This window comes from Pleurodeles waltl, chromosome 10 (assembly GCF_031143425.1).
Source record: "Pleurodeles waltl isolate 20211129_DDA chromosome 10, aPleWal1.hap1.20221129, whole genome shotgun sequence".
NCBI classification, from domain to species: domain Eukaryota; kingdom Metazoa; phylum Chordata; class Amphibia; order Caudata; family Salamandridae; genus Pleurodeles; species Pleurodeles waltl.
Window position 1 is genome coordinate 637764647 of NC_090449.1, and position 19428 is coordinate 637784074.

At 43.4% G+C, this 19428-nt stretch overlaps 1 protein-coding gene across 2 annotated transcripts in view; it reads left to right on the top strand.

Annotated features, from left to right (window-relative positions):
- The window catches only part of DPP6 (dipeptidyl peptidase like 6), a 1951083-nt gene that overhangs the window by 386457 nt on the left and 1545198 nt on the right, over positions 1–19428 (top strand). The window contains exon 1 of one of the 2 annotated variants that reach the window (XM_069211129.1): positions 14068–14897. The exons of the other annotated variant lie outside the window; for it this stretch is intronic. Coding sequence (XP_069067230.1) covers positions 14694–14897 — 204 coding nt within the window. The 5' untranslated portion in view covers positions 14068–14693. Of the gene's footprint in view, positions 1–14067; positions 14898–19428 lie in introns of those variants that run through there. 2 annotated transcript variants of the gene reach the window in all.

Genomic DNA, 19428 nt, shown 5'->3' on the forward strand with positions numbered 1-19428 from the left:
ACTTACTCCAGGCCAATAGGTCTTATATAGAAAAATATATTTTCTTAATTTATTTTTAGAACCGCAAGATTCAAATTTGAGATAAGTACATAAAATGCAAGATACTTCACATAGGTAAGTATAGAACTTTGATTTAAAACAGTAGTGCACACAGTTTTGGTTAAAATGACAATAAGCTATTTCAAAAGTGTACACTGCAAAAATCAACAGTTCCTGGGGGAGGTAAGAACTGATTAGTTTTTCAGGTAAGTAAAGCACTTACACAGTCAGTCTCCTGGGCATAGGCAGCCCATTGTTGGGGTTTCAAGGCAACCCCAAAGCCATAGCACCAGCAACACAGGGTTGGTCAGGTGCAGAGGTCAAAGGAGGGCCAAAAACACATAGGTGCCTATGGAGAACAGAGGTGCTCCGGTTCCGGTCTGCTAGCAGATGAGGGGGGTTTTGTAGAGCACTGGAGGGACACACACAAGCACACAAAACACACCCTCAGTGGCACAGGGGAGGCCGGGTGCAGTGTGCAAAGTAGGCATCAGGTGGGCTATTGAAATCAATGGAGGGACCCGGGGGTCACTCTGGCGATGCAGGCAGGGCACAGGGGGGCTTCATGGGCCAGCCACTGACTGGGCACAGATGAGAGCTGCATGCTGGTCACTCCTGCACTGGTAGGTGGTTCCTCTCGGTCCTGGGGGCTGCGGGTGCAGTGTTAGGTCCAGGCGTCAGGTTCCTTTGTTACCAGGCAGTCGCGGTCAGGGGGAGTCTCTGGATCCTCTATACAGGCATCGCCGTGGGGATGCATGGAGGTTGACTCAGGGTGTCCACATCGTTGGAGTCACCTATGAGTCCTCTCTGCGGTGTTGGTTGTCCTGAACTCGAGCCGGGGGCGACGGGTGCAGAGAGTGAAGACTCATGCTTCAGACGGGAAGTGAGAGTCTCTCTAAAGTTGCTTCTTTGTTGCAATTTTGTTGCTGTTTCTAGACAGAGCCGCTGTCCTCGGGAGGTTCTTGGTCCTTCAGGTGCAGGTCAGTTCTCTGAGTCCTCAGAGGTCGCTGGTCCCGCTGGATGCATCACTGTGCAAGTTCTTTGAGTCTGGAAACAGGCCGGTAGGGCTGGGGCCAAGTCAGTCGTCGTCTCTGTCATCTCTGCGGGGCTTTCAGGTCAGCAGTCCTTCTTCTTGTTGTAGTTTGCAGGAATCTGATTTCCTGGGTTGGGGGTTGCCCCTAAATACTAAATTTAGGGGTGTGTTTAGGTCTGAGGGGCAGTACCCAATGGCTACTGTCTTTGAGGGTGGTGACACCCTCCTTGTGCCTCCTCCCTGTGGGGAGGGGGCCACATCCCTATTCTTATTGGGGGAATCCTCCAAAACCAAGATGGAGGATTTCTAAAGGCAGAGGTCACCTCAGCTCAGGGCACCTTAGGGGCTGTCCTGACGGTAGGTGACTCCTCCTTGTTTTTTTCATTATCTCCTCCGAACTTGTCGCCAAAAGTGGGGGCTGTGTCCCGAGGGGTGGGCTTCTCCACTAGCTGTGATGTGGGATGCTGTAGCAGGCATGAGCCTTTGAGGCTCACCGCCAGGTGTTACAATTCCTGTAGGGGGGGTGAGAAGCACCTCCACCCAGTGCAGGCTTTGTTCCTGGCCACAGAGTGACAAAGGCACTCAACCCATGTGGCCAAAAACTTGTCTGGTTGTGACAGGCTGGCAGGAACTGGTCAGCCTAACACTCGGAGTCGGACTGGCATGCAGGGGGGCATCTCTAAGATGTGTGCATTTTTCAATAAATCCCACACTGGCATTAGTGTGGATTTAGTGTGCTGAGAAGTTTGATACCAAACGTCCCAGATTTCGGTGTAGTCATTATGGAACTGTGGAGTTCGTAATTTACAGACTCCCAGACCATATACTCTTTATGGCTACCCTGCACTTACAATGTCTACGGTTTGGCTAAGACACTGTAGGGGCATAGTGCTCATGCAACTCTTCCCTCACCTGTGGTATAGTGCACCATGCCTTAGGGCTGTAAGGCCTCCTATAGGGGTGACTTACCTATGCCACAGGCAGTGGGATGTGGGCATGGCACCCTGAGGGGAGTGCCATGTTGACTTAGTCATTTTCTCCCCACTAGCACACACAAGCTGTGAGGTAGTGTTCATGTGCTGAGCAAGGGGTCCCCAGGGTGGCATAATACATGCTGCAGCCCTTAGAAACCTTCCCTGGCCACAGGGCCCTTGGTACCGGGGTACCAGTTACATGGGACTTATCTGTGTGCCAGGGCTGTGCCAATTGTGGGAACAAAAGTTCAGTATAGGGAAGGAATACTGGTGATGGGGCCTGGTTAGCAGGGTCTCAGCACACTTTCAATCATAATTAGCATCAACAAAAGGCAAAAAGTGAGGGGGTATCCATGCCAAGGAGGCATTTCCCTACACTTCCTTTTAATAGGAACCAGAATAAGGTGAGAAGAGATCGTATTGAGACTGCCATTATGTCCCCTATCAGAATGTTTTTTGAGGATAAACATTCACCTAATAACTGATTCAAACCCCCTCCCGTATCCTGTTTTTAACCTGTTTAAAGAAGAAAACAGTACTTGGAAGTTTCATTCTTACTGTTTCTATCGGCTTCCACTTAGATTCTTCATAGAGTAATTCAAATGTGCAAAGTTTTACCAGCATATTTTACTTTTATATGGCACTTACATGGAATCTAAAATATCCACAGTACTTTGAACAAAAACTCAGACTATCTTACTGTGTTTACTACTTATATTGCTATGGCTTGTAATGCTCTATAGCATATAATGTATCAATGTTGTATTGGGTTTCATGGTTAACTGCAGATGCTTTTCCATACAGTTTGTATGATTCTACACTGAACATGTTCTCAAGGTAAGTATGTTATTTTGTTCTCTGCAAACAGTGTGCAAAGCAACAAATAAATCAATAAACACATCAATCAATAAATAAATAACACACTGTGCAATCAAGGTCTACTCCAAAACATAAAGCAAACGAGAAAGTTCAAAATCAATCTCCAACCAAGAGTTGTTGCAAAACACTACTGACTCAAGAATTACCAGACCAAATGTGTGCAATCAGAAGGATCCGTCTGTGCTCTCACAAAAATTAAGCCGATGTCTCTGACACCTATTTCGCCAATTCGATTGTAATTTCCAGATTAACAATGTGTTCTTATTTTTGTTGCTATGGAGCTAATCAGCAGGAGATGGATCTCAAAACAAGAACTGTATTTAGCTAGGGCAACCTTTCTCTGGTCAGATGTATGAACTGGAAGCCATCCGAAGGCCACTGTCATTTATTTACCCTGAATCCCGCCGATATTACCCATACGCAGGTTTGCAAATTAGTCCTTTGCATGATGGAAGTCGTAGTTCTGAAGTGATTACAATGTTCGTAGAAAAAGGAGCACCAGGGGAAAAGGTGTCTGTTTCCTACGACAGAGTAAAATACGCTATTTGACAGATAAGCCCACAAGTGAGGCATGAATTTTGGCTGACGGACATCTGTAAATTGTTAAATAATCACACAGATATTTCAGATTGATATAAAACGCGTGCCATCGATCTGCAGCTACAGTTCATGTATAATCACTTTTGGCTTTTTGAGAATTCTCCATTACATCTTAAGTGTCACGTGTGTTATAGACTATGTTTTCTTTACTGATTAATTTCAGATTAGGAAGGATAATGGCAAATTGAGTGCCTATGGAGTTCGCCTATGGGGGGGCACAAGAAGGGAGACCTTTGCAAGCAGACATGATCAGTATTGCAGTGTAATATATCTGTCATCAGATCCGACAAATAAAGTAGGTGGCTGTTTTTTTGTTGGTTTTTTAGAGGGCATATTCATGCAACGGCATATCTGTTGATTGAAATTGATTGACAGATCAATGTCCTTCTCTTGGTAGTTAAGATTGTCCTCCTTATTGTCAATGTAAATTGACTTCTTATTTGGACAGAATAACTAAAGGATAAAGAAAAGTAATGACATCGTAAGCTGAGAGCTTCTCTCATAAAATTGAAATTGTACAAGAAATGGGTCGGCCTTAAGGGCAGCAGTTCACGAAGACTGGTTAATCGTATGCCACCAAAAAATACTGGCATATGAATGCCAAGATCTTCAATTTCCTAACTGCCCCCACTGGCATTGAATCAAGGCACCAGAGTGTGACCTGTTGCTGAAGAGAGGAAATGAGAATATTTACTTCTGTGTCATGAGTGGCCAACACATCTGGCTTCTTTTCATAGCCGTGGTATGGTAGTTGAGAGCTTAGTGCATTCTGTAGATCAGTGGAAACTTTAGGATCAGTCAATTTATTAATACATATTTCTTGTTTTGGCCACAAACCAAGACATTACTTTCATAAAATATTTTCTTTAAATTGTGTACACCAATTTAAATAGAAAAAGTCCTTGTGGTGACATAAGTTATAATTACCCCATCTTTCATAAAATATGAATGATTGGGCCTTAAAACAATAAACCATAAATAAATCCCACATTATTTCATTTTAGTTATCTGCAAAAGCTAATACAAAACATGTGATGTGGAGGTTGCTTTCAGAGGAGTAGAAATGAATGCAGCTACTTGGCAGGTTAGTTCTTCATATACTTTACAGCTGAACTTTGGCAAGGTTTTCTGTCCCAAATTTAAGATTGTATAAGTAGATTCCTAAGCATTTTTCTTGCATGCTCTCTTGCCATACAAGCCACTGTTGGTTCGAGATCATGAAAAAATAGTTAACTGGTGCACACAAACATTGTTAAAAAGCATTTATTGTTGGTTAATAACATTAAATTTAACTATACTTTCAGAAAGCTGTATGCATTGCTTTTTGTGCCACTGGTTTGCCTTAATTTCATTCTTTAATTTGGTTTTATTCCAGTGAGGCCCTCTTGGACCTAAGTTGATTCCCCTTTTTTTAGCTTTGTTTCATGTTTCATAGTTAACATGTTTTAGCTGCAGTGTTTTTTAGCAGTGATTTTACAGACTTTGCATAATATTATTCTAGGAATGTGTTGTATGAGTTGCTTGTTTTAGTTAGCCTTTTCTCAACATATAATCAGTACATTCTGTTCAAGTCTAGGACCATAGTACACAATATGCTAGTGCTTGCATTTTCTGTTCGGAGACAGCTTCTAAAACTAAGAGATATTATTGCATCAGAGTTGTGCCTCTAACACGTTGTCACTTTGATTATCTAAACGATGCACTGATCCGGAAGAGGCAGAGGGGCAGTCCAGCCACAACCATTCTGAGACGAATGTTGTGTTTGACATGTAGCTCTGCTGGCAGTACCCCACCAGCTTCCTGAAAGGATTGCCATTCATACAACAGGCTGGCTCATGCTGCTGTTCCACAGGTATGGGGGCTATGGCTAACCTTGCAGACTGTGCAAAGGCATTGGGATTACTCGCTATACCCTCAGTATAGGCTTAGGGTTATGTAGGAATATCTGTAAATCATTTAACTTGGTTGGTTTGTTCATTCTTTTTACGATGTTCACAGTGCTGGTTACTTTGCTTTGTTTCATCTTCCTAATTATCACAGCTCATTCTCTCTATGTGAGACTTCAATTGTTTCAATAAATGTATTGAAAACGTATCTTGTATTACTCTTGTGTTTCACCTGGGCATGCAAAAATAATACAAGGAAAGGGTAAGATCTGTTTCCACAACTTTCTTGGGAGTCAGAGTGTCATGTTTAGGTTGCCAAATTCCCCTTCAATCCCAGTGAGGTTAGGAGTTAGGCCCTGTGAGCTAGCCAGGAATTGGGCTGATGGCTCCTGATGGTGTGGACGGACTTAGGGGCATATTTATAATGCCCTAGCACCACCTTGTTCCACATTAGCATCATTACTTTTTACGTTAATGGGGCCCAACGGAGTAAAAATCCCTGTACCGTATTTACAGAGTGGCGCGATGCATGCATTGCACCACTCTGTAACCCTTTGCGCTACATTATGCCTGCACCAGGCGTAATGTATGCAAAAGGGGCGTTTCCCCGTTAGGGGAGCCAGAAAAATGGGGTAAGGAAATATATGAGATTTTCTTGCACCATTATTTACGGCACTTTTAATGCCTGCTCAAGAGCAGGTGTTAAAAGGGGGCTTCTATTCTTTAGAATGGGGCCCTATGTACTCTGCAGGGGTAGCGCCAATATTTTGGCGCTACTCCTGCAGAGTACATCATGACAAATTACGCTACTGCCGCCTACCCTGCGCCACTGTGCGCTGTATTTTAAACATGGCACACATGGTGGTGGTAGGGGTGTGCTAAGGGGCGCAGGGAAATGGTGCTGCACTCGGTGCAGTGCCACTTTCCATAAATGTGCCCTTTAGTCTCTCACATTCTGAAGTTCTGTCATTTTAGTACACAGTCCTGTTACCTTAGTAGGTACTGTATATCATTATATGTTGTACTTTGTGGAGAAGTCGAGAGATCGGAAATCTTCACCTTCTGCTCCACTGTATCCTTTGCTTTCACCTCTGACATGCCAGTAACAGTTGCACAAATCTATTATGGTCCAGCAACCGTCTTTGATTATCATATACCGCTCAAATCAGTGCCAGCCAATAAACATTTCAATGAGTTGGGCTACCTCACATCTGAAGTTGAAGCTCTTAATCAAAACAAACTGAATCTTAAAAGGCCTGGAGAAAAAACTAGAGCAATAATGCATAGATAGCTCTCCAAAACTACTCCAGTAACTCTAAGGTAACTGTGACAAACATTTAAAAAAATACTTGCTGTATTTCTCAGCAACTTCATGACCAACAAAAGGATATAAAATTATACTTGAATTTCAGAACTTAGACTAGATTTGAATGAAAGTAACTTAATCCAAAGAACTATGTGATTCTTTAGCAAACCATTTTGTCAGAAAAACAAATTACCTAAAAATCTACGTTGCAAAAAATAGGGGAAATATCTTTCCTCCGTCGCTCCAGTTAATACTGAAACACAAGCCACTCTATGGCCTGAAAATATTAATCTTTATTCCTCTTACATCAGAAGACTTCTCGAAAACAACACAATTCTTTGGTTTTTCAGGATTGCCAGGGGTTCTATGCTCATCTTGTGTCTTAAAGCATATTCTCCTTAAAATCTTTGCTGCCATCGTAGTCAGAGCCATTATCGATCATTCTTTAGTGACTGAACTTTCCCAAATGAACGTAAAATGACACATATGAAAGCTGTATTGAAGAAAATGAAAACTGGTTCAAATCCCTATAACCTTAATAACTACTTACCAATAGTAAATATTTCATCTTAGAAAAACTGAATGAAATGTCTGCATAGAAAATCATGATTTATTTAAGATAATAACATGCTGTGGAACTACCAAAGTGGGTTCCTTCTTGGTTTGTGACAGGGAGGCATCACTGATTGATTCATGGGTTACTATCAAAACAGTCTTGACTCTAATGGAATTCCAACCTTCATCCTAATTTATCTTTCTTCATCTCTTGACACTGTTTTGTTCCAGATACATCACGACCTAAAAATTCAAGAAACCATCTTGAAATGGGTTCCATCTTATCCCAAAATACATGTTGCTCACATTGCGACCCCTAACAACTAGTCATTGATAATGACAAAATGATAGTCTACAATAAAACTAAGGGCCTGATTATAACATTGGCAGTCCTAGGTCCACCAATGCCGTTGTGGCGGTTGGACCACCGTACTCAAGGCGGTCTGACTGCCACATTAAGACCCTGGTGGTCCGACTGGCAGTGGACCTCCGTGCCCACCAGGAATGTGGTTCTCAGTGGGCTGACGGCATTCAGAGTCATGGTCAGCCACGGCGGTGTTGAGTTCAGCATCGCCGCACTGATCACAAGTCCATGGCGGTCCGACCGGCAGGGGACCTCAGTGCCCACTAGGAACATGGTTCTCAGTGGGCTGACGGCGTTCAGAGTCATGGCCAGCCACGGCGGTGTTGAATTCAGCACCGCCGCACTGATCACAAGTCCAATTTCCCCCAGCCTTTTCATTTCAGGGACTCCACCATGAAAAGGGTGGCGGAAACACATTGCAGGGGGCCACGGGGGGCTGCCCTGCCCAACACTATTGGAATGCGCACTGCGTGCAAAGCAGACAGTGAGCATTCTAAGAGTGCTGGTGTGCAGCGATATTGGCCTTGGCTACCTTAAGGGAGCTGAGACTAGCACTGTAGCACTGTTCCCAGCAGGCTGACTGGTGGGAACATTATAATACGATGTTGGCCCCGGTCAGGCCGGCGGGAGTGAGGCAGCCGGGTTGACTGCCACCTCATCCCTGCAAGTTTGGCTGTCACCTCATCCTACTGCCAAACTCGTAATGATCCCCTAAGACCACCTCAACTGGGGTGCTGGCATGCCTTGAGGTTTCTTGTGAATTTTAGAAACTGATGGTTCCATAGGTCAGTTCAAAAAGTGGTTATATGATTGGCAACCAGCATGCAATGACACCACTCTTGTAAGTCTCTCTTTACGGACAAAAGTTTGGAATGTGCAGTTATGTGATGTAGTTCACTCAGTGCAAACTTCCTGAAATTATATGCTCTGGATAGAGTAGGTATATGATGGGAGTGAACCCTCCTATGGGTTTGAATGGCAGTCTTCTATTCATCTCTCTCAAGATATTGAATAAAAACTTACATTCCAGCCGTATTCAAACTGCTGTTCTAACCTAATAGAAGAGATCGGGGTTGGGCAGAAGAGAGCACCTGTTCTTACTTTAAAATGGTTCAGAACTCAACAATCTGCGCTATTCCGGAAGTCTCCTTTTTGTGGAAAAACCAAAGAAGATGCAGCGGCAGTGGATTAATAATGAATAAAATGGTTAACAAATTCTTCTCAAGCACTCTTCCAAATATAGTTGTTTTGCTTGTCTCTAGGCATATATTCATTCGTACGTATCTGGAACCAGAATGGTGTTGCTTTCAAGTTAATGAAGTTGGCTAGACTTTAAGTTTATTAAACATTTTCTAAAATGTTAGGATTCATGAAGTAAATTTTACCTTTATCTAGTAAATTGTATAACATGTCTAGAATGGTACAATAGCCAACTCCGCAGCATGGAACCTGTTGCACCTTCAGGCCGTGTGTTTAAGTATAACTCTGTATATAATTCCCAGTCTATGCTGAGTCTATATGCAGTCTTTCTTGATTTGACCACAGGCAAATCGTTGTTCCATGGTAAATTGGGTGATAAGAACAGATGTTTGTCGCTGTTCACTGCTCACATTGTGCCTGTGCGATTGGTTGAATTCCTTAATTATTTTGCAGATGACATGTCCGCAAAAATGTTGGTGGCCCCTGAGCTAAAAGAATGGTCAAATCTTTAATGTAATTTAAAATGAACAACATAGACCAATGTTACCAATGACCACTGTGAATACCACTTTAGGGTGTGCCACATCTTTCTGCAGGGCACAAGTGTTGGTATTTCCATTTCCTGACAGTAAATTCCCTGTTACTGTAGAGCAAGAACATTCTGCACTACTATTTTGGTTTCATTAGCCTCTAATAAAATGCCACACTTTTCTGTAACACAGCCATTGGAAAGCGCCATGTCATCTGTCCTTTTCTGCCAATTTTCGGGCCTCAGAAAATCTTCTGACCTGCATGGTTTTAAGTACGCCTGTTTTCTCAGGTATTTTCTGAAGTGGACACTCAAAGTGAGGAGGCAGCACTCCACTGCCTGTCATCTTGTTTACATTTTCACCAGCTTGGTTCTAATTAGGTTATAACAAGAACATAATCACCTCAGTACTATTGTTGTCTTGCACCAACACTATGGCCGCAGATGTAGCCATTAAGGGCCTCATTCTTAGTGATGGGTAACCTGCCCTGTAACTCTGTTCCCCCTCAGTTATGAATACTGGGGGTACAAGTAACGGTAGGGACAGGGTTACTAGGGGATTACAAATTGGACCTTGTGAGTTTCCTTAGAAACTAGAAATTAGTGGAGCAATTGGTAAATCCATTCCCAATTCCACCAGTAACTCTTCATTTTTCTCTGGAATTTTACCTGGTGATTTTAGTTGCTTTCAGGAGCAGAAGTCTCTAGATAAAGTCATTGGGAGTGTGGATTTACTGCAGAACTTATAGTTCCCATGAGGCCAGCCAATTAAAATTGCACTAGTGTGGGCATTAAGAAATATGTGTGGCTTGTGTAATGAATCCATTTACATTTGTATTAGAAATATACAGAATTGTGTAGACTATCCTAAATAATATTATAGTGGTACCAAAGCATCTGCAGGAAGTGTTCCGATCACCACTGGGTGGTGAATGACTCCAGTAGCTTATGATCCTAGCACAACACTTAGTCTTGGGGTGCATGTTTAAGGGCGTCCAAATTGACTTAATGAAAGGTTGATTTATTGAACTGGAACAACATCACTTAAGCTTGGAGTCATTTGTGGAGGGGCCAAATTGACTTAACATGAGATTGATTTAATGAACTGGAACAATCTGAGGCAAACTACTACGTCCATGAACTATATAGCCATGGTATGACCTGTAGAAGTCATACCGCACATTTGGTCGAAACTACCTGTGTGCTGGAAATGGTACATTTTCCTAGTAAGTTATGAAGGAAAGATTTTATTAAAGACATGGAGGTGAGCATTATGCTTCTCTAATCCTGCATTTATTAAAATTGCAGCAGTCAAGAACTATAAAACTACAAATCCCATGAGGCTCACTAAACAGACTAGCCAATGGGAAGTAGAAACTAAATAACAGTAACCACCAATAGGATACTCCTAACATGTATAACCCATAGCTTGAGTGTGAACAGCCCTCTTTCTTTTTATTTGCTGCTCGCAGTCAAGATAAGTACTCTATCTTATCATTATATCATTTTAAATAGTCGCAACGAAAGCTGGCTTGTTTCTATTCTTCAGCGCTAATGTTTTCTTCAGTTCGCTCTCCGTGTTCTCCATTTTGAATGTGCAGTTTAGTCAAATTCTCAGCGGGAGCTCTTTCTGCCCAACTACTTGCTTCATATTAAAATTGACTGCTGTTTTTTTAAAGAATGCAGGATTAAAGAAGCAAATAGGAGACTCTGGTCTTACCATAACATTTAGGACTGGTCTATCTTTGAAGAATGATGCCCATGAGGAAACAGCTTGGAGACAAAGCCATCAACTGCAGTTACCTGTACCCACCATAGTGTAATTTATCAAATTTTTTGTTGGTCACAGAGGATTGGAGGGAGGGGGAGTTGAGAAGGGGTCAGATAGAAGAAAAAACATTGTTGATGCAATGAGACCGTCTGTATGCAGTTCCACTTTCCAAGGTTTCCTTTCATTAATCCACTCATTGAGAAGATTGAAGTTGGGTGGTGTTCTTGTCCATGTTATAAGAGCAATAGCCAAGTTAGGTTGGTGTTTGTGATTGAGTACACTGTTATTTTGCTGAGAATAAGATACATTGATATGTGTAAGGGTTTTGAAAGCCTATTTGGATGACGTTAAGCCAAGGTACAAAAAAATGTTTGTATCTTTTCATATGGACACTTGACTGAGGAATTTGGAAGAACAGCAAGAAGTGGTCGAACCGTGAGACAAAGGAAGCTGAGGTCATATATAGATTGTGGCATTTTTTGCATGTGGGACTTCTTACGTGAGTAGAAATGCTTGCATTGTTGAAGACCTTAAAGATCGAACCAGGAAAAAGGTCTTGTGTTTTGTGCCAGATAATGAAGCCATCCATTACGATGAATCTGCTCACTAAACTAGAGCTGTTTTTGAGATATCTCAAGTAGAGAGGGTTTAGGTCATATGATGTGTAAATGACATTGGTGATAAAGTATGTGTGCTGAGACATATCTTGGCCATACAGTGTAGCATCAGGGGATTTCTACTGTTTTGCGAATCAGACTTTGAGAGGGGTTTCGGTACAATGAAAGTGGTGTCTCTTTCGGTTTTACACTCTACGTTTGTTTTGCCTAAAATGCTTAGTGTAGGGTTAAGGGACGATGTTTCTCTGAGGGTTCATTTCTGGAGGTAAGAGTTGGAAATGGGACCTCAATTGGCCGATCTTGTTTTAGGCAAATATGGCATTGATAAACCCTTTATGCCGTTCTAATGATAGGCTGCTATTATCAAAGCCATGGGACATAATCTCTGTTTTTTTTCTGATACAACTGTGGTCAGTGATTTCCAGAGGCAGATTAGAGCATTACGTTTGTTGACTCTAATGCTGCCTCGCCAAGTCGTGCTAATTGGCGCAAGTATTCCGATGTGTGGACTCCAGAGACTGATGTGCAATAAGGACCCAAGCTACACGTCACTGATGAAAAACAAGAAAGACAGAACAAGTTTTGCTGCATGTTTACATGTTCAGATGACACATGACCCAGCAGTTTGAAATGAGCTGCTTCTTTTCTGGTTGGTCCTGGACTAATCTGCCCATGGGTGACACTTTCTGCAATGGCACTGTGATAGAAGATGGTGGGTGTAAATGGTGGGTGACAGAAGATGTTGGGTGATAGAATATGATGCCCCCAGTCTAGTGACAAGTGGTTTAAAAAATCCAAGTGTTCTCGGTGCTTTCACTTGGCTGAATCCAACTGGGTCTCAGAACAGGCAGTAATTAAAACCTGATTTTGCAACGGATCCCTGCCAGGCACTATATTCATGTCCTTAATTTGAAGGGGAAAAGACTGATCGATTTTTTCAACAAGGACTATAAAAACCCTTAAGGTGCTCCATATGGGCAATTCAATAATCCATGTTCATATTGAAAATGTTTTACTTCATCTTGAATTCTCCAAGACTATTTGCTTTATTCAAGATGTAGTTCTACAGCTTTTTCAGCATTTTGACTCTCGTGTAGTGCTCCTTTTGAAATGAGTAGCCTTCCAGTGTCTTCATATTTCCATGCTGTCAATAACCAATAATAGATTTAAAGAATGTTTGGGGCATACTTATTTGCGGGCATTGGGTGGCGAATTCACTACTCCATGCTGCTGCTTGCCAGTCAGGGGCTGTTCCCTGTTTTCATTGGCACATGGCAATCTGAGACGTGTGAGGTTCCAAAAAAGATAACAAGTCTCGAATTCGATAAAGTCCCAAGAGACTTCAAAACTTGGTTTAGTAACTAACGGTTGAATACTGATGCCTTCAAGAAAAAAATGTTAATCCCTTTCTTTGATTTGAAGGTGGATTATGATGTTCATTGCACTTGCTAGCATAAATATCCTTAATGATGAGTATATAGATTGCTCCATAGGTGACCTTAACTCGTAGCACGGACTAGTTCTCCGTCTCTGTCATTTGGCGGAGTCCATATTGGGTGAGTGTGGCCCTCAATAGAGCATTCTTTCAAATCTAGTTGATGAACCAGTTAGGTCATTGGTTACCATGGAAAGACTGTAGTGCACATTACAGCCTGCGGCTTCCCCTACAGCATGTCACTCCCAGCGACATTTGCTGGTTGACACTGGTCACATTTTGGGGGGATTGAATATATCGAGTAAGAAAGGAAACTCTACCGAGCCTACTATTCCCGGTGTGCTTTAAAGAAGAGGTCGAGCACAGTTTTGGAAGATCTCCACAGAGTGGCGCTGAAGCACGTTTTACTGCAGCAGAAAACCTGAAAATTAATATAGATCGCCAAACGCCGAAATAATTTCTACTTTCTTTAAGGTGACGTGGGAAATGAATCCCCTGTGATTTGCCAATCAACCCCGGGGTTCAGTGTAACGGATCTTGTAATAAATCTGTGTAGTAAACGGCCAATGGAGAGGCACCTGTCTCTGGTCCTGAACTGCAGTCAGCCCCTCATTTGCATACAGAGGAATGTTGTGCCAGCTTTCTGCAGACCAAGGCAATAAAAACAACGAGTGTGACGGGCAGAGGGGTCGGGTCAGTTGGATCCCTGTCCTCTCAGTGGGATTAAGGGAGCTCATCATTGTTCAGCTTTGATTATTAAGCGACTAATGTGCCTTCCAGAGGAAAGGTGTCTCCACATTGTATGGGGTAGGTGGGTCAATTGGATCCTTGGGTTTCCTATGGGATTAAGAGGGTTTATCCTCGTCGAGTTTGATTTCTATGCGTCCACTATGCCTTCCAGAAGAAAAGGTGTCTTCACAGTGTATTCTCATCGCATATATCCGTCCCCAGATCCCCCGCTGATTGGTCCCGCCTACCTCCCTCCATCCTTCATTCACATTCCCTCCTCCCTCTACGTCTCAGCCTTCTCCGTTTCAATCAGGTGTCTGCTGCTTTTCAACTTCGCCGTTGCGCGCCCCTCCGCGTCCTACTCGCCAGGAAAGCCCAGTCCGCCCCCCCTAGTCCCCCACCTCTCCAGGAAGCAGCAACGTGCTCTGAATGTGGGCTTCCACTTTGCCAGGACGCTTCTGCCTGCCTCTCTCTCTCTCTCCACCTCCTCCTACCCGGACTGCCAGCATGCTGCCTGCTAGCCATCCCATCTGACACCCCTGAGTGGAGAGGGATCCAGACGAGGTGCCCCTCGCTTTAAATGCCGGTCCGCTGGGACGCCATCTCAGGAGGGGGTCGCGGTGCACGCTGTCCTCCCCGGGGCCTGCCTGCCGCCGTCTCTTGCTGATCTGAGGGTGACAACAGAAGATCACGCTGCCGCTGCCGCCGCCGGTTTGTTGTTGCTGCTGAGAGCCACTCGTCTCTGTAGTATGTGGTAGCTCGCCTTGGATTAACTGATGGCTTCACTGTACCAGCGATTCACGGGGAAGATTAACACCTCCAGGTCCTTTCCTGCTCCACCTGAATCCAGCCACCTCCTGGGAGGGCAGGGCACCGAGGACAATGCTGTCAAGAAGCCCCCCCGCCCTCCGCAGGAGGCCAGGGCTCTCTACCAGTACCAATACCAGTACCAGCAAAGGAATGACTGCGAGGAGGAGAATGTAAGATACACATCTTTATTACCTAATGCAATAAGTCGCTTTCGTTGAGGTGATGACACTGTCCCCAGACCCCCACCCCCTCCCGTGCCACAGACCTACCCCCAGTAGAGCTCTTTAATAATAATTAAACTGCGCCTGAGCCACTGGAGGAGACCGCGGAGTGTTCTAATTAGTCGTCTCCCCAGCCTCGGTTGTCCCCAACCGCAGACAGAAGCCTGCATCGATTTTCTGGAGAGGCTGGAAAAGAAGCGGCTCCTTGCATTGCCTCCGAGAAGTTTAACCTAACATTTCCAGGCGCGGGAGCCGCTCGTGCGCGTGATTCTGGTGACTTACCGGAAAGGTGCGCGAGGGCATAAGGTGCCCCGGGCAGGCCCCTCTCCCGCCAGATGTCTTTCTTTGGCATATGCGAGCAAATTGAAAAATAGTGTGAATACCACCAGAAACCGGTGCAGCCTCTTCGGTCTGTAAAGTGTTGTGGCGACTGGTGAGTGATTTAGTGTCGCATTAGTAGTTAGCCATTCAGTCGGTGGTAAGCCAGGTGTACTCAATATACGAACATATATGTATCATACTACATCCTAGCTTAGCAAAACATACCAATATTATACTATGCGTATGTACACAGGCGTCTATTTGGTGAGTGTTTTTGCCCGCATTCGGTGTGCACACACGCCCTAACCTTGCATACTATGTTTGCAACTAAATAATGCGTGAAGCTGATATCTATTTCACACTGATTTTGTTTGCAAAGCACGCGTCGTGTGTCAAGGGGATTTGAGGACAGCTCCTTGTTTGCACATACTACGAATGCAAACATGTGTTGATCTACGGCGCTATGCCGTTAAACGACATCTGTTCCCTCCACACTGAAGGTCAGATGTGCGTTCAAAACCTAAAAACGTAGTAACGCCAAAAGATTATCAACAACTATACTAATAATGTGGACACCCTGTGGGGTCACGAACGAAGTGTAAGTGCGATACTCTGGGGCACAGTGGAGAATCTCATTGCACGAAGCAGTCCAGAAGCTGGAGACCCACGGTATTGTTCTTGTGAAAAGCGTTCATTTTTAGAAGAAGCGTGCGTTTTATTCCTAACAGTGTTACCAAATAAATTAATTCACAGAAGAATGATCGGATCAGTCCACTTGTCACTTTTACCGTGAAGGGGATGCGTATAATTTTCTGCCGGGGACTTTCAAGATGGGCTCGCTTCAGAAGTGGCAGATTACTCTAAAAACCACTTTAGAATCAACCACTGTCAGCTGGAATGCAGTTGTTGAGCCTGTTATATCTCTGTTTGCGAAATGTATTAAATTGTTAAGAGGCGGGAGGACCGAAGTGTGATCTGCGCGATAGGTTTATTTCGTCGGTGCCGTATCATAAACAACCACGAGATGGTGCCCTCCTAAAGCAAAGATGCTCAGTCTGATTCATTTTTTTTACCGTTTAGCGTTTCGTTTTTTTATTTGTTTATTTGTTTGTTTTATTTATGTCTTTCATTTTGCTTGCAGGGGGACCGTGGGTGTGAAATGTGAGAACTACCGCGTGCAGGTACACGGTTAATGCACTGACGCGCATTTAAATAATGTAACGTGCTGATAACGTCTGGGGCTAAATCCACATTAAAATACTATAAACGGTATACCTTAAAATCAAATTTGGGCATACCCACATTTCACTAATTTTCAAAAACACAGTTTCCATATTTTTTATTATAAACAGTATACTGTGACCGGATTTCTTGTGTTGAGCGATACCACGTGACAAAGAAGCAGACACTGGTATTAATAAAAATAAGAGAAACGCAAAAGAATGATAGAGTCGGGTGTTGTGGTGTGCTTGCAGTTGTGCGATGCAGCCTGCGCTTATGGTGCGCGTGATTCTCGGCTAGCCGGATCCGTTTCGCTGTGGTGGCTAGAGAGCGCTGTTCCAGGTGCTGAAACAAGCCCAAGACATGCTGTTGGGTAATGCGCTGTGGTTTATGTGTGCATGATACCAGCAGCTGACCTCAGCAGCTCTCTGTCGCGCGCTAGCATCTCTCAACATTTGAACGGGCGCCGGACAGAGGGCATGTGGCTGACTAACAGGGAAAGGAGCTTTTAGAAATATGTTCTGTGCATGTCTGCCATAAGAAATAGGACTTTGGTGAAGTGCACAGTGCATGTCCGTGACACAAGTTTCTAAATGGAAGGAATGGTTGTGATGCTGACGTCTGACGATCTTATGAGCCATTGCATGACCATAATACGTATAGTGGATCATGTGAAGATGCACTTAGACTGCGTCTTCATGTTCAATGTGTTGTTTTCTGTCAGTACACACACGTTCACAAATTTCCATAGTCAACCATATGTATTAAAAATAGGCGTTGGTCTGTGTCACAAGTATTTAATTTGGAGAAGCTCGTTTTCGACGTGCAGTCGTTACTTTGTAGGGGGGGTGGGGGCTGGAGTTCTTACCTTTTCCCACGCATGTGTGCGTTAAGCTTTTTACCGAAAGGCGTAAGCAAGGGGAGATATTTACAGATGCAGTGGCCGCTCTATTTAAAAAATATATACAGGCCCCCAAGGACGAGCGCGAGGCCTTCGTTTGCAATTGCGCGGACTCTCGAAAGTGGCTAGTCTAGGAACAGCCTGACTGATGTCCAACTTTCATTTTTATTATAATTCTTTTTCTTTTTTTTTTATATACAAATAAAACGCTCGAAAAGCATATACAGATCTTAATTGGATTATCCAAATGTCTTTTAATATCGCTGTTTACCTGTCGGGCAATCCTGTGCCGCTGAATATTAACCTCACCCGAGTATGAATGTATGTATAATCAGGTTTTACATGGTAAGATTCGCAACCTTCCCTCTCCACCCCGCCTTGCCCATTCCACCCAGGCCTCTCCACAGTTCATTGAAAGAATCATTATTTCCTCGAGGTCATCAGGCGTCGCGCTTTGGGGTATTCATTGCTGATGCTGGAACAGAGAATCAGCACCACCCATCCACGAAATTACCACTTTCTTCTCTCTCATGCACAGAGGATTTTTCTTTTTATTTCCGCAAATTGACTGAAGCACGTGCGCCCTCATTAAAGGGAGCTTTCTTCCATCCTTTCCTCTACTGACGAGTCATATTGATTAATGGGTTTAATTTTTGCAAGCAACTGCCAGGAGGTGCTGACTAAGATACAGGCGACGATCGTGTAAGAGCCTCGACCCTTTTAATTATAGCGCGACCGTACCAACGAATGAATCAGGTTTTGAGGGGGCGTCCCTTTGAGGCCCCTTATTGATCTTCACCTGGTTTGTATTGAATCCCACTCTAAGTAGCTCAGTGCCTGAAAGCAGCAGGAGCCCTTAAGATTGGGATAGTGCTGCCAGTGTTCAAGACCTGACACTGTCTTAATTTCCGTGGCTTGAGAGCACAGCTGTCACCAGACAATAATGTAAGCATCGCGAGAGAGGGGTTTTGGCTCCGCCCACATGTTGGGAGTCACGAGAACATGTTTTGACTAGTAGAATCTGTGTGATTCCACAAAAAAGCGCATAGCTAGGATCGTTATGTTTTTTTTTTTTTTTTATCCAGATGAAGTGAACTTGAACTTTAAGGGGCATAAACATGACATTGGAATGCTATTAAAGTGTCTCAAATAACTCGATCATTTAAGTTGTTTTTCCTCTGGCAACAGCATAGATGGGAGGAGGGCAGTTATTCACCTACTTGACTTTTTAGGTCCTGTTTTACAGTGCAACCGCCAATTAACCTTTTAACCTACGCCACTATTATTCTAAGTCTTAGTTTCCACACAAATGCACATCTATTCTTATGCTTTTTACTTGTAATATTTCACATTACCATACAATATTACTTTAAATCCGACCTATTGCCATTGCCATTGCTAGTTAGTAAACAGGGATAGACATCTAAATCGTTTAACACGGTGTGTAATAAGTGAGCAAATACCACCCATCTGGTAGTTGTCAGCATCCTTGCCATGCTACACCCACAAACATCACCCCTGTACTTTGTGAAATGTCAATCTTTTGATTTTGGACAGTGGTGTTCAAGACACATTGGAGAAAATGACTACTACTTGTGGAGGCCTCAAAAGCTTTGAAAGAACTCTCTCTTCATGTCTCTAAGTCTCACTTTTATTTTTATCTTTCACACGCTTTCACATCTTTCGCTATCTGTCTTCTCTCTCTCTCTCTTTTGCTTACTAACTCCTCTCCTTCTTTATCCTTCTCTTCAAACTTGCTTCTGTCTCTCATCTTTCTCTCCCCTTATGTTATTCCATTTTGCCTTCACTTTCACTTTCTTTCTATTTCACATTTCCCTTTGTCTTTCTCCTTTTCCTTTCATTCTCCCTGCCTGTCTGTTCTCTTTCACTTTTCTTTCTCTTTCTGTCCCTTCTCTTACAATAAGTTAACTGAAAAACACTTCTACTTTGGGCAATAATGTGATCTCTAGAAAGAAGGCACTCTGTGTGCAGAAGACAAACACACTACTTGAACGGTATGACCATAAAATAAATGGA